Below are 15858 nucleotides of genomic sequence, written 5' to 3'. Positions count from 1 at the left end.
AAAACAAAACAAAACTTTTTTTCAAAATCTGGAGAAGGAACACATGTATATCACTGATTTTTATTTTACTTCAGTTTATTGATTTGTGAAATGCTGGTGTTTTAAGTTCAGTAAATGAACTCATCAATTGCTAACCTGGTACCCAAACAGATAACTCCAGATACCTAGCTTAAACAAACAAACAAACAGAAACACCTCTAGTTCCTAAAGAGGGCTATTACTTAAAAGAGATAAGACAATTAGCCAGTAGCTGAAATGATTACCTAAGAAGGTTGACTGTTGCAACATAGAAATAAAATTTGGTGAGTGATCTGAAAGGGGGGTTTCCTTTTTGGTTTGAAAGGTGCCTTGGAAAGAGGTAAATCTGAAAAACAAAGATTGTAAAATATCTTCCCTCAGAAACAAAGAAAGGGAACCAGTGTCTCAGAGAGGGGGAGGGCATTGTCAGTAACCTAGCCATGAAATACAAAATGCAAAAAGGCTGGTGAAAATTGGTATCCATAGAGGAAAGAAGATACTAGAGCAAAAATGAAAGGGCTGCCAGGAGAATGTGAAAGGCTTGTAGAAGACTTTAAAGTCCCATGGCACTTGAATGGGAGCTTTAAGAGAATTTCCAGAAAGGAGGCGATATGTGTTATCTATAATAGAAGTCGTGAATGGATGAGTCTCGATATTTTAATTATAGAAAGAATTTATAGGATAGGGCCAGGAGGGTAGGGAAGCATTATGAAAGGTCTTTTTAAAAGGTGTTTGTTTGTTTTTTTTTTAAATGATACTGCTAATATTTTATTTTATTTTATTTTATTTTATTTTTTTTGGTCTTTTTGTCTTTTTTTTTGTTGTTGTTGTTGTTTTTGCTATTTCTTGGGCCACTCCCGCGGCATATGGAGGTTCCCAGGCTAGGGGTTGAATTGGAGCTGTAGCCACCGGCCTATGCCAGAGGCACAGCAACGCAGGATCCGAGCTGCGTCTGCAACCTACACCACAGCTCATGGCAACGCCGGATCGTTAACCCACTGAGCAAGGGCAGGGACCGAACCCGCAACCTCATGGTTCCTAGTCGGATTCGTTAACCACTGCGCCACGACGAGAACTCCTGCTAATATTTTAAATGAAGTAGAAAGCATTACTGATTGTTTAATAAAATATTACAGATATATTTGCTACTCAGAGGTCAGAAGTGATCCCAGCCTGACAGGACTCATAAGAACAGGTCAAAAAATAAAAACAAGTATCACTTTCAGAGTTAAACTATGAATTTTGCCAGTGATTCTTCAGCCCCTGTTGTCTTAACTGAAGGGTAGAATTACTGTATTTAGAATCTAAAGAGTAGAAAAAGTCTCAAAGGTTACCTTCCTTAGGAGTGCGGGTAGCATCTCTTTAGGAAGTGTGTGTTGAGGCAGTCTCTCAGAACTGAGTTAAGGGATTTTCGTGCCTTAACTTAAGTTGAAATATTCTTATCTGTCTTTTTAAAAGCTACCTCCAAAGGTGACTTTCTGATCAGGTGGAACTCGATTTGTTAAACTGTGCCAGCTATTTTGGGAATTTGTCTTTTGGAGTTTCATTGCTAATTATCTTTCCTTGGTATTAAATAAGAGGCATTATATAGTTCATATCGAACAGCCATGGTTTCCGTGGGAATGTTAGTGTTAAAAAAAATTAGACTATCTTAGAAATAATAAAACATTTTCATAACTTCAGTTAACACTGTTAAATATTTTTTTCTCTGTGTTGATGTGTGTCATCTTTGAAAAAATGTTTTGTGATTAATAAGAATGTATGAGCGATGGCTGTTAGTTTGTGGACTAGAGGGTTTTACAGCTATAAAATTAATGCAAATGTTCCATTACAGAGAGTCAGCTGCTACTTAAGTGATTCAGAAACAGTACTCCCTCTCTCCCTCCCAGGTTTTTAACAGTTAAAGTCATGCTCTTGTTCCAGCATCTCAAGTCTGTGCTTCTATACTTGTGACAGGTCATGTGATCTGAGCTTGTAGTTAAAGCAGTTCAGCTGGAATTCACTGGATTTGGATACTTGGCTGTGTACATTAGCATTAAATAACTAAGCCAATTTTTAGGAAGAAACCGAAATATCAAATTAATTTTTACCCCCACCTTGCCTACCTTCATCCCTATCTCTCCTCCCTAAATAGTAACAAGCTGAATTTTAAGTGGAGCATTTAACAATGTAATTTTAAAAATCCTTGTTGGTTTTAAGTTGTAGAAAAATTAAGTTCAGATTTTGTTTCACATTATACTCTAAGGTTTGCATGTGGATTAATTAAAGCTGTTCACAACAGAGAACAGTTTTTTTCATGGCACAAGTTGATTTCTGTGGAGAAAAGTAGTCTTTTGAGAGATCGAAGGATAGTTGTGGCCGAAAGTTCCTTTCTGATGAATTATAAATGTGTGGCCGGTAGATTGATAGGACCAAATATTAGCTCTGGTTCCCATAGTGTCCACTGGAACTAGGTAGATTCTTCCTGGCACCTTGAAAGGCTTGCCCCAGCCTCCAGACATAGGAGAATCTCTGCCTTTTCACTGGAGATTCTGTTATGGTTTGGGGGATCAGAGTTTAGACTGCCATTTCCTAATAGAACGTTTGTAATTCTGAGTCAGTTTTAAATTCTCACACTACTGCTGATTTATAGAGTGCTGGACTGTGGTGGATAATCAACAGTCCAGTTCCCCTATCCATTCCTTCTATGAACAAGATTTGTTGAGGATTCCTCCCCATTCTTATGAAGGGCATGAGGAATATGGAGGCATAAAAATGTTGTCAAAATGATTTTTACAACTTAGAGCATAGAACGAGCTACATGGTATGTGGTCTTAGATGCCTTAACTTACATGTAGAAACTCTTCCCAAACAGAAATGCATCTCCTCCCTTTATAGCTGCCAATTTGGAAGATGTCACATCCTCCAAAAATTTTAGGTTTTCACAAACCCTTTTCTCATGAGTATCTTGGGCGCCCATTACATTATATTTTGAAACACTTCAAAATTTGGAAGAAATTAACCAAATTAATTGAATGCTACTGTTCCCTGGACATTGTACTACAAACTTTGATATTTTCTTCATGTGTAAGTACAATGAAATGTGTTTCTTTACCTCCTACTTAATCCCTAAAATGTGAAATTAAACCCATTACCTTGTCTGTACGTACAGACATAAGACTATCACGTTTATTTCAAATCATAAAAAATATTACTGCTATTTATATACTTTTAAAAAGCAATGAAAAACTACACAGGAAAGAAAAAGTGCACGTTTATGAGGAAAAAACATGCAGATTGCTATTATGAGTTGTTGTTAGAACATAATGGTATAAAGAAAATTACTTTGGAGTGGGGATTTGGAAATTAGAATAACAGAATACTTAACTATAAGGGATATTTTATTTTCCCACTTTCAACCCTTTCCTTTTTGAATGTTTGTGAAGGTGCTATTTGATATGTCCTCTGACTCATTGTGATCATTATTATTAGCACAGCAAAGTTTTATTCCCATAATACAGCTTTTTAAATACCTATTAAGTGATTAAGTCAGCTTTGTTGTTGAATACGTTTAAACCATCTATGAAAAAAGTAAATTTAGTAACGGCCTTCTTTTACCCTCAGGTCGTCTAAACTATTCATATCCAGGATCCGATAGCTCTCTGCTTATTAATGGTAAGTGGTAATTGATTCACAGAACTGAAACAAGGTAGTACTAGGTAGAATACAGTAGTTATGCTTCAAGAAGTGGGGAGATGACATTAGTTTGCTCTGTAATGATAGCTGCAATTTGCTATTAATCTATCAGCTATTTTATGAATAATTATTATTCCTCCAAGTTACGGCAGGAACTTTTTTTAAACTTTGAGAGCCAACTGACTTGCTGTCTTGAAATTGGTGAGAATGAGAATAACTCCATAATGACACATAAAGAATGGCTTAATCTAACATTAGCCTCTGTAGAGTGACCTTTGAAATGTCAACATGAAAACCATTTCCATGTAGTTGGAAAAATGTTACAGGAGAAAGGGAAGGTAATCAGAGATCTAAAATCAGAACAAAGCAGCCTAAGACCACTGGGCTTGATATTGCAAAGGACAAGGTCATTCACTGTTTGCTGTCTAATGAGAATAAGAAAAATGAAGTTTTATTAACCTTTAGAGTACCTTCAGTGAATTCTCCTTGCTTTTTCTAAATATTACCACTGTGCTGCTGAGTTCTTTTATTGTTGGTATTCTAAAGCAGACTAAATTTCACAGGGAAGGAGGGACCGTCTACTCATAGAAGGAATTAAAGAATTTTAAAAGTGTCTTTTTTTGTGGTACTATAGTTTGAAATAATTGGGTAGAATGAAGAAATCTTATTTACTTCTTTTCTTTTACTGCTAAGTATGGATTTCAAATGCATGTCCATAATGGCTTCTATTTGCCAAAACTCATTCTTAAGTCCCACCACTTCTAAGTATTCTTGACTAAATAACTGTATTCTCCTCTTTCCCAAAACAAAACAAGACCAAAAATCCTACTTCCTGTCTATGATATATTATGAATGGGAAATTAAAAATTACTTTTATGACTGGTTTTCTCTTTGGTTAGTGTTTAAAATCAGTGTTCTGTAGGATTGTTGAGCCAGTGAGAGTGTTGGGTGCATTAAATTCTCTAGAGACTGTACAGTTTGTAAAAAAAACCTCATTTGTTCATCAGTCTTTGGTCTTTTCATGATATAGCTGCCAGAAATAATGCCAAAATATAACATTGCAGCATAAATGTGTGTAGGCCGAAAACCAAACACAGTGGTGACAGTGGCATCAGGATAAGGGGGTGTTTAATGTAAGGGTTGCCATTGTGGCATTATTTTATCTTTTCCTGTGGAACAAGTTCCAGAGTCAGGTGCTGGAGATTGCAGTGAACCAAGCTTTGAGATACTATTGTGTGATCTTAGGCAAAGTGAGCAACTCTTCTTTGTCCCAGTTTCTTCATGAAGTCACTAAATTAGATCAGTTGCCCCTGGGGTTCATCTTTGTTGAGATGAGAAAAAGAAACTCTCTAGTGAGTTTTCCTTAAAGCCAAACTCAATTTTTTTTTTAAGAGTCTATTATTACGAGATTGTCTTTCCGTTTAATCCCCCCTGTTAATGTCCTTTTTTTTAAGAATAGATGATTTTTTAATGACACTTATTTAGCAAAGAAAAAATGAAGGTAACTTTCTCCCCTAAATATTTGTGTTTTGAAGTTTTACTGGTCCATAGACTCTAGAAGGAGACTAGATGGTTTTTACTGCTGTACCCATGGAAATGTTATTATAAAAGTATTCTGACTGAGGTCAACACTGTCTCAAACTGAAAGATAGGAAGATAAAGAACAAAGAGATGTCAAAAAGGGGAAACTTGCTAGCTCCTCAAGCAAGACCCAGAGTAGGGGGTTATGGCTGCCATGGTCTTAAATCTAGTATTCAGCTTTGCAGGATCTCAAAACTTGATTTTCGTCAGATTTGATCAAGTGTTAGTTCTTAATAACCAGCCAACTAGGACCAGATGCCAATTTATTCATTTATGATGAATAGTACAACTTCTAGGTAGACGAGATGCTGCAGTTTCCTGATAGAGCTATTCTCTCTCTGATTGCAAAGTCCAAATTATAGAAAATCGCTTAAAAATCTTGAAATGAAAGCACGGTGTAGGTAGAGGGATGTTAAGACAATTCTTTAGTCACCTTAATTTAGGCTTAGACGTTGCCTATTTTCTTCAAATTTATGAAACATCTTCTATGGTGGATTGCTTCTGTAGATAAACTGATCTCATTCATATATTGATTCTTAGTAGCTTTGTTCTCACTGTAGCTCAGGGCCCCATATTGCAAATCTAGTCTAATTCATTAATTGTGTTTAATGAAGATAAACTCAAAAATCACAATTACCCATCTCATAGGATTGTGGTGAAGATCAAATGCATGTAAAATCATTTAGCATAGCCCCTGTCATATAGTCAAGTTAAAATAATTAGAATGTCATTTGTGGAGGATTAGGAATATATGTGCTAAAGATTTATGTGGAAAAAACACAAAACAAGGGATTATGATGAATTGCAAAAATTGCGATTGAACATTCTTTCATGTCTCTTATTAAGATAGAAAACAGGAAACTTTATTTACTTTTAAATGAAGTCCCTTTGCATCTTACATCCATTCATCCTTTTCTTAAAACTGAAAGTAAAAGCCTAATATATTGTGTTGCTTTATATTCATTATTCAATTTTAAAACTTTAAGGGCTTTAAAACCCTTAAAGGAGCTTTCCAGGAGCTTTCTTTCCTGTTCATTATCAATAGTCTATTCAAGCTTGTAAAAACCTTCAGAAAGGTGATTAATTAGCTACCCTATTTTGCTTCAACTATAATTTTCAGAGCTTTTTCTTCCAAGCCTCTGTTGAATTGAAAACCATTTTGTTTTGTTTGAATAAAAATATAAAAGAGCCGTTTCCTCTCTTTCTCGCGTGCACATTTGAATTTGATATGATTTTTATTGTATAACCTGTTTTGAAATTTTCAAGCAATTTCAGAGCTTTCTGGAAAGAAGTGGGAATTTAAAATCCTAAATAAACAAAAAGAAGAAAGATTCAAAGTAGTTTCTCTAGCTTCAACAGTCTATAATATTGGAATTTGTATTTTATAAATATAAAAAGGGCTTATTTATCCAATGGATCAGACTGCTTTCTTTCTTCCCCTTGTGTGTGCTCAGTCGTCAGTTTTCATACTATGCAGTTATATTCATGTTCCACTCATGACTTTTAAAAGGCCTTGCCAGTATAATTCAATAAGTAACAATTGCTTATTCTAGGAAATTGTTGCTTTGTTATTAGTTGTAGAGATGTTTTGAGGGGCATTCTTGGGGAAAATCCTTGGATTTTAAAGGTTTTAAAAAAACAAACTTTCGGGAGTTCCCGTCGTGGCGCAGTGGTTAACGAATCCGACTAGGAACCATGAGGTTGCGGGTTCGGTCCCTGCCCTTGCTCAGTGGGTTAACGATCCGGCGTACGCAGCTCGGATCCCGTGTTGCTGTGGCTCTGGCGTAGGCTGGTGGCTACAGCTCCGATTCGACCCCTAGCCTGGGAACCTCCATATGCCGCGGGAGCGGCCCAAGAAATAGCAACAACAACAACAAAAAGACAAAAAAACAAACAAACAAAAAAAAAAAAACTTTCTAGCTACCTTAGGATACTGTATTAGCTTGCTAGGACTGCCATAACAAGTACCATCGACTGTGGCTTAAACAGAAATTTATTTCCAGTCTTGGAGGCTGAAATTCTGAGATCAAGGGTGTCAGCAGGGTCGATTCCTTCTGAGGCCTCTCTCCTTGGCTTATAGATAGCTGTCTTTTCCCCTCTGTGCATGTCTGTGTTCTAATCTCTTATAAGGACACAGTCATATTGGATCCAGGCCAACTCCAGTGACCTCGTTTAACTGTAATCACCTCTTTAAAGACCTTATTTCAAATAGTCACATTCTGAGGTTCTAGGGGTCAGGACTTCAGCTTATGAATTTTGCGGAAGGAACACTATTCGTCCCATAACAGTTACCTTTTCCTAGTTAATTTTATGTAGTAGGACTATAGTTAGAATATCTAGTTTATGCTTATGAAAAGCAAGCCTGCAACGCACTCCGTTTCTCAGCTAAGTCAGAAAGGAATGCTGAACATAGGCCAGGCTTTACCTCATATTCCTCTGGTGTGTCTTGGTTTAGCTCTGAAACAAACATCAGATTAAATGATTAACTTTCCTTTTACCTGACTTGAAGCTTTGTTTTGCCCCAAAAAACTAACATTCAGCCACCACCTCTGTATAAAAAGTGCTTGTGCACGGTATTTTGTGCATGGTATTTTTTTCCCCAACCTCTCATTTCACTGCTTTAGCCCTTAGGATTAGCTGCTTCAAAAATAAACCTTGTGACAGGGAATGTTACATAACCGTAAAATATATTATGTTTTAACAGATGCATGTATGTATGTCCTATCCTGTACGGATGTCTTTCACTTAGAGGCATCAGCTAAAATATTTGCTGTCCCAGAAGAGGAGATTAGTAAGAGATCTTTTAAAGGGTAGCAGGGAGCAACATCTCTTAATTATAGTTCTTTGTAAAGAAAGAGAGAAGATTGTTTGCTTAAGGCGGGGTGGGGACAGATATCTATGAAAAGGAGGGTATAATTTACCCAAGAGAAATGTAGATTATAGTTTCTTACTGAAAATGTATGTAATATGGTTCTAGTTACTACAGTAAGGAACGAGTTGAAAGATCCCTTCATGAAAAAGATAATATGCAGACATACTGTAAGTGGTAAAGTGCTCTACAGTCATTAGCTTTGGAATAGTAATGAAAAGCTGAAAGTAACTGTTGAAGACCAACCTAAGAATATACATATGAGTTCACTCTTGAGGAAGGGAGAAAATTATTATTTACTGAGCCTATGGCTGTCTAACCATCATACATACATGTAGTATCTTTTGTTTTGTTTTGTTTTGTTTGCTTTTTCGGGAAGGGGAGTTGGGCGCACCTAAGGCATATGGGGGTTCCCAGGCCAGGGGCTGAATTGAAGCTGTAGCCTCTGGCCTACGCCACGGCCACAGCAATGCCAGATCCGAGCCCCCTCGTCTTTGACCTATAACCACAGCTCATGGCAACGCTGGATCAAACCCTCTGAGAGGGGTCAGGGATCAAACCTGCGTCCTCATGGTTACTAGTCAGATTCGTTTTCCACTGAGCCACGACCAGAACTCCATACATGTAGTATCTTTTGTTATTCTCTCTTCATTTCTCTATTTTTATAAATAAGAAATGGGGGCTAGAGATATACAGAAATTAGAGTTAAATTCATTTTCTACCCTTCTGTAAGGTAGCTCTCATATATTTGTTATATCTTACCAACATTCTTTATATCTTACCAACAAGCTAGTATAAACACAATGTGACATGAAGAATTCTGCTAAGCATACATCTAAAATAATTCCGTGACAATGACCCCATTAATAAATTAGGAGGTGATTTATAAAATCATTTAAAATGATTCTTTGCATCTTCGTTGAATTGTATATCTTGGTCTTTGTGATGATTGTCTGCTGTTTGGTTATACCACCTTTATTCTTTTGCTGACAGTTTAATTCCTTTTAGCTTCCAGCCTTTGATTCATGTCTTTTTAACTGACTTACTAACTTACTAATTTGACTGTGTATTTTGGGGAGTCCTACTGGAAAAATCAGTTATTAGATAACATCTTTTAGTTTGAACCCTCACCCCTCTCCCCTTTTTCAAGTAGTGTTGCTATCTGCCTTTTCCACATGGAGGCAATGAGATGGAGAGCCTGAGGTAGCATGAGCAGGATCAGTCTTTCATTGCCCACTAAAAGCTAGGCACAATTTATTCCTCGTGGCCTAAATCCTGTTCTTTACAGAATTGATTAAAGGCCCTCATGTAGGAAAGGTTGCTTTTCTTTCATGTATCATTTGTTTATTTTTAATATATAAATACCAAGAAGAAAAGGGTCCGTGAACAAATAAAGGAATATTGTGCACACAATAGTAATAAATATAAATAGTACCAAAAAAATAAATAAAACAAGCAGTGGGATCATTCTTTTTTCCCCAATCCCAGTTCCTGCCCCCAAAGATTCTTATTTTGTTTCTAGAACAAATATTCATGTATATTCCCACATAGTTATTTGTATTTTCTTTATTTTTTAATTCACTCAATAAGAACCATACAGTACACAGTTAGGTACCTCATGCAAACTACATTTTAGAGAGCTTTAGTAACAGCACATGAATATGTGCCATATTTTTTAAAGGCTGTGATTTTTCTTAGAAATATATCATGATTATGGATACTTTGTTTCTTTTGTGACTAACAAATGTTACAACAAATGAGAAAAGGATACTTTTAAGAGATATGTAATAGTTTCATTTTAATAATGAAATGTATATATTACATATATATAAATATAATATATATTGAAAAAGATCTATCTTTCTGTACCTTCTTCGCAAGTCTAGCACCCCAAACATGGGATGTTTTACCAGCAGGAACTGGATCAGAATATAGGGCATTTGTAAGCAATCTGGTAAAGACATTTTGGAAATAAAGTATTTATCAATCCATCAGTAACATGCCTCCAGAAGTTAGAAAAATTTATAGCCATACTGTTTCTAGCCCATTAAGAACATTCTTGAATCATTTTAGTAGTGAACATTAAATATTGAACACTTTATAAATTAAAACTAAATAATGAATATAAAAGATAAACATATAAATAGTATTCATTTCAACTCTGATGGCAACTAGAAGATTTTTATTTGGTAGTAACATGCATTTTTTTAAGAACTTTTAACAGTGTATACTCTTTGGTAATTAAAGGAAAATTCTGAGTAGAGTTTATTTTGGCTGACTTAGCCAGAAGTTTTCCAAAACGTAGATTTCTTTAAACATATCTTAAATGATTTTTTTTTTACTTGCCACTTCCTCAGGTGTTTGAAAAATATCAAATAGTATGCAGTGCTTGATAATCATGAGATTGGAAACCTGTCTGACATTTTACTCAGGAAAGTGGTGAAGGTCTGTGTTATAAGTATTTTGGCATAATATGTTTATACCAAGTGTAATTGGAAATAGATGAGAGAAAGGTGCTTAGTACCTCTTTCATACATAGATGAAGTGGCACTACTTAACATTCTGTTAATAGCCGAGTTCTGGTTACATAAGTGTGTTCACATTATGGAAAATTCATTGAACTGTACACTTATGATTTCTGTACTTTCCTGTGTGTATGTTATACGTCAAAATCTACGTAAGGAGTTCCCATTGTGGCGCAGTGGAAATGAATCCAACTAGGAAACGTAAGGTTTCGGGTTCAATCCCTGGCCTCGTCCAGTGGGTTAAGGATCTGGCGTTGCCGTGAGCTGTGGTGTAGGTGGTGTGTTGGCATTGCTGTGGCTCTGGCGAAGGCCAGCAGCTGTAGCTCCAATTAGACCCCTGGCCTGGGAACCTCCACATGCCATGAGTACGGCCCTAAAAGACAAAAAAACAAAAACAAACAAACAAAAAACACTACATAAAATAGTGTATAGCATTAATAGCATTATAATAAGTGGAAATCAAAAATTTAAACATTCTCATTTTCTGTGCTCCAGAATGTCATTGTTATTTTGGGGTACTGATTTATATAATTTTCCTATTTGATTTGGCAGTTTTTGTAGTTATAAGCATTATACTCATAACATATTTTCCATAAATATGGGACACTATTTCTAAATAGTTTTTAGAATTTCATCTCAGAATTTAATCATGAATTCTTTTATATCAACCAACTTAATTTTGTGGTGCAGAATTGAAGTTTGAAAGTACATATTTGGAGACTTTGAGAGCACTGGATTTTTGCTTTTGATCCGTAGCCTTTGCTGTTCTTGAAACTGTAGATATTTTTGAAATAGTAGAAGCTATGAGAGTTTTAATTTGTAGCTCTTGAAAGCCTACTCTTTTCAAATATCTCTTTTCTCAGAAATCCAAGTAGCAGCCATCTACTTTTTAAGATTGACAGAACCAAGATTTTCAAATCATTCATTTCCCCAAACTCGCTTATCTTTAAAGCAGTTGTGTGAATAGAATGTTCTTAAACAAGCCTCTACTTTTGTGATATCTCTGTCTTTCTAACCTCTGTCAGGTTCACTAAGTGAGAAAATACCTCTACCACACCCCAAATTTAAGAACCATTAAAGTGAAAACCTAAATGCTGAGGGAGATTTTATGTGGTTTTAATCCCTTTGCCCAAGTACTTTGGTGAAATTCAATGTCTAGTAATGATAGAAATCTATTTTGATATGAGACAATTTCATTTTGGAAAATATGCACATAGTACTTGTAGTTATACTTACAACTCAGTTATAACTGAGTTATACGTACTTAGCATTTATCTAGAGGGCTAAGAATTAAAACCCTGGCCATGGACTTGGAGAAAAGACTTGTGGCTGCCTGATGGAAGGCGGGGGGAGTGGGAGGGATCGGGAGCTTGGGCGTATCAGACACAACTTAGAATAGATTTACAAGGAGATCCTGCTGAGTAGCATTGAGAACTTTGTCTAGATATTCATGTTGCAACAGAACAAAGGGTGAGGAAAAAAATGTAATTGTAATGTATACATGTAAGGATAACTTGATCCCCTTTCTGTACAGTGGGGAAATGAAATAAATAAATAAATAAATAAATAAATAAATAAATAAATAAATAAAACAAACAAACAAACAAACAAACAAACCCTGGCCAGTTTACATAATGATGTCTTAAAAGGTGCTGTAATTTCTAACCTGAAAACCTATCCCAGCTTCCTGTTTAAACTTCATCTCCAGCCAAGATCTCACTTGTTCCATATGCTTTGATTCTGGACACCTCTCCCTGAGCATTACAGCACCTCTATTTGCGGCATTGCCACGTCTGCAACGCCCTTTCTCTGTTTTTCCTTCAAGGTCCATCTGAAAGCCACACCTCTCTGACTATTTAATCTTCCTCCGCTGCTCCCATTGCACCTAACAGTTAACATGTCTAGTGCTGTAAGAGTTATTTACATTATCATTATTTGCTTAGGTGGCCTTTTGGCCTTTAAGTACCATGCAGTCAAGGCCATGTGCTGTTTATCTATAGTACCTAGCAAGACCAGGCATTCAGGAAATGTTTTTGGAATAGAATTAGGGTATTTGGACAAATTGCACTTGTAAGTTCCAGTTTGTTTGAAGGAGGAAATTTTCTCAAAAGTTTCCTGACTTGAAGTTTATACTGCCATCTTCTGAGTATTCAAGTATATACCTATAATAATTACCTAAGATTATATAATGTTATATTATGTTATATCATATTATTATATTATTTTTCTTCTTTTCTTGGTTGCAACTTACTTGGTGATAATATGCTAAACTTTTTACTTTTCAACATTTGGAACATGGTGGAGGATTTGATTAGGGACAAGAAACCGACTAAAAGGAAGTTTATAAATTGCCTAAAGTTTTCATTTGTTATGATTTTCTTTATTAGGGAATAATTGAGAAGTAGTATAACATTGCTGTTTTATTCTGTAGTGAAAAAGTAAATATTAAAATATCTACTGAATGGCTGGTTAGCAGGAAATTCTGGAAAAAATTAAGATCAATATGGTAGGCATTGGTTTAGATAAGGTTATAGACTCCCTTAGTTTCATTATAGTTTTGACCCTGAGTGACAGTTACAGCAGAAAGCATCCCTTAAAACATGTAAGGTTCAACACACTTTTACAGTGTCATTGAAGAACTTAAAAAAAAAAAAAAAAAAAAAAGAATGCATTAATTTGACCTCTCACCATGCAGATTCTTTATTTTTTGATATATTTACCAGGAAATGAGGAATAAAGCCTTTTTTTTTTTTTTTTTTTCAGTTTCTAAAGCTGGTAGGTGAAATCGCAGTTGATTCTTTTGACAATGTTTGAAAGGTTTTTTTTTTTTTTTCTCATTTGACATGCAGCAAGGACATATGGGCGAAGGAGAGGTAACATTATTGTTTCTAACTTTTGAATGTGTCAGTTATATTTGGAGAGGACCCAAGTTTGTGCAGTTTCTAACTCTTGTGGGAAAACTGGGAGGGGGACTGAAACATAGCTTTGATCAACACATTCTCTGGTATTATAGTTAATATTATAGACATTCTAATTTGAAGGAGTCACAATGGTAGGATTTGGATTTGAACTGAAATAATTTTAATCTCAACTTTATATCTGAAGATTTCTTTCCCTTTTTTCCTTTCTGAAAAGAATTTCTTAGAACAAAATTGAGAATCTTTAAAAGAGAAAATATAGTATGACTAGTCTCAATACCTGATTATGTTGGAGGTTCAATTATACTTGAATACCTTATGTCTACTTTTTAAATTTATTTATTTATTTGTTCGTAAGTCTGCATAATATTACATTTGGTTTAAAATGTGATTAACTATATAAACAAGCAATCCTAAAAATTTCAAACATTGGCAGGGGGAAGAGGGAGGAAACTCTAGACATTTTAGAGAATTTCGAACAATCATTTCCTTGAGGTGTCTGAATAAACTTTATTTTTGCCTCCTGTACTAGTTTTGTCTTTACAACAAAGTAAGTTTGTTAAGTAACTTAACTTTAAAATGTAAGTAACTTAAAATCCAGAAATAACCTCCAATTTTATAGTCATTTTTTAATCTTCATTATATAACTCACTTGAGCTGTGCTTTTATAGGGTAAATTCATAGCAAATATAGTATGTGTTTAATAATGAAAGTTGAAAGGAATACAAGTGTGATGACAAAAGGACATGGGAATGTTTCAGTGAAGGAAGAGCATCTTAAGGTACATTTCTGTGAGATCCATTAACAAATTCCTTATGTAGTACCTGGAAGTGAATTGGCAGCCTGAAAAGTGACAAAACAGTGCTTGAGAGATTCTACAGTTATTTGTAGCTCTCTGTTGATGGTTTATAAGTTTGAATTTTGCTGGCAGGTAAATGTGAGAAGAGTATTAACCACATTAGCACTGCTTGTCTTTTTGCTGATAGGACTGTCTAACAGCAATAATAATGATTTGTTTTCAGAATTAGATACCACCTATTCCAGCTAGTAATTACTTAGCTAAAAGAAAATGTATCTTTAGCATGCCTAAAAATCTTAAATTCTGTTAAGACTAGCCAATGAAGTTGGATAACAGCATTAAATGGGTTTTGATGATATCCCATTAGTTAAGGTAAACTAAAATGAGTGCTCACTTTAAAAATCAACTTGTTCCATTTAGGGACATTCTTAGAGGAAATTGGGCAGGCTGTATTACATGATGTTTTAAATAAACTTAAGTGATCTAGCGTCTGATGGTCCAGTTTAATACTTCGTGTGCATGTCTAGGTTGCCAGTGGCCATGGGGCCCTGCCAAGGCGGTGCAGTCTGCTGCCAACTGCTTTCAAAAGAATGCTCCCTCCTACTGTACTTCCATTTCACCTCGCTGAATTTTCTGAATCCCAGTGGGGTGGCTGAGCAGCACTTGGTTTAACTGTGTACTTTCTCCCTGACTCAATTGGGACTTTAAGGGGATAGAAATTCTGGAGCATATCTAAGTGATTTATTGTTCAATAAGAAAAGTAAAAGCAGCAGGTTTATTGGATCTGCCATTTTCTTTGTTTCTTGTGTAAGATAATCAAAGGCAAGGAACATTTTCTGTTAGCTTTTTTTTTTTTTTTTTCCTGCTTTCTGTTCCAGGTCAGTCTTCACTGTTTCCAATGGAAGATGGATTCTTGGATGATGGCCGTGGGGATCAGCCTCTTCATAGTGGCCTGGGTTCACCCCACTGCTTCACTCACCAGAATGGAGAAAGAGTGGAACGATATTCTCGCAAGGTGTTCGTGGGCGGATTACCTCCTGACATCGATGAAGGTATATTTAGAAAGACCTGTATATAGCACGGTGCCCAGACTGACACATAGTAGGTAGCACCTAAGTAATGGTTACTGTTAGCAGAATAGCAGTCCTTTCTGGCTCCAGGTCTTCAGCTTTGATTGCATTGTTCTCTTGTCCTATTTTTCATAACACAGCATGTAAGATTAGCTCACAGAAGGAAAGGGAGCAGGACTTTGGGAACCAGCTGAAGGAAGTGATTGGACTAGATGAAAAAGAATAAACGTCCTTGGGGAAAGTTCTCAAGGATTCTGTCGTGGGCAAACACAGAGCCTAACTGCATTTTTGTCCATGTGTCCTGCCTTGGCCAAATTCAAGTATGCATTTTCCTATTTCCTAGCTTTTATGAGTGCTCTGTAAATGTATAGTTAATTGTTTAAAGATTAAAACCTTAGATTAA

General features: G+C 35.7%; 1 protein-coding gene across 5 annotated transcripts in view; it reads left to right on the top strand.

The window, feature by feature from the left end:
• CPEB4 (cytoplasmic polyadenylation element binding protein 4) overlaps positions 1–15858 on the top strand; it is a 68745-nt gene that overhangs the window by 37121 nt on the left and 15766 nt on the right. Inside the window, exons 3-5 of one of the 5 annotated variants that reach the window (XM_003134043.6) lie at positions 3622–3672; positions 13518–13541; positions 15264–15437. In XM_003134043.6, coding sequence (XP_003134091.2) covers positions 3622–3672; positions 13518–13541; positions 15264–15437 — 249 coding nt within the window. Of the gene's footprint in view, positions 1–3621; positions 3673–13431; positions 13542–15263; positions 15438–15858 lie in introns of those variants that run through there. The other 4 variants (XM_005657623.4, XM_003359814.5, XM_085002462.1 and 1 more) reach the window with 4 other exon arrangements.

Source organism: Sus scrofa, chromosome 16 (assembly GCF_054392235.1).
Source record: "Sus scrofa isolate SSC_HxYL_T2T_F1_AM1 chromosome 16, Sscrofa_HxYL_maternal_Yorkshire_Landrace_v2.0, whole genome shotgun sequence".
In the NCBI taxonomy this organism is placed as follows: domain Eukaryota; kingdom Metazoa; phylum Chordata; class Mammalia; order Artiodactyla; family Suidae; genus Sus; species Sus scrofa.
Note: the sequence above shows the minus strand (reverse complement) of the source record. Positions and strands in the feature narration are given on the sequence as shown.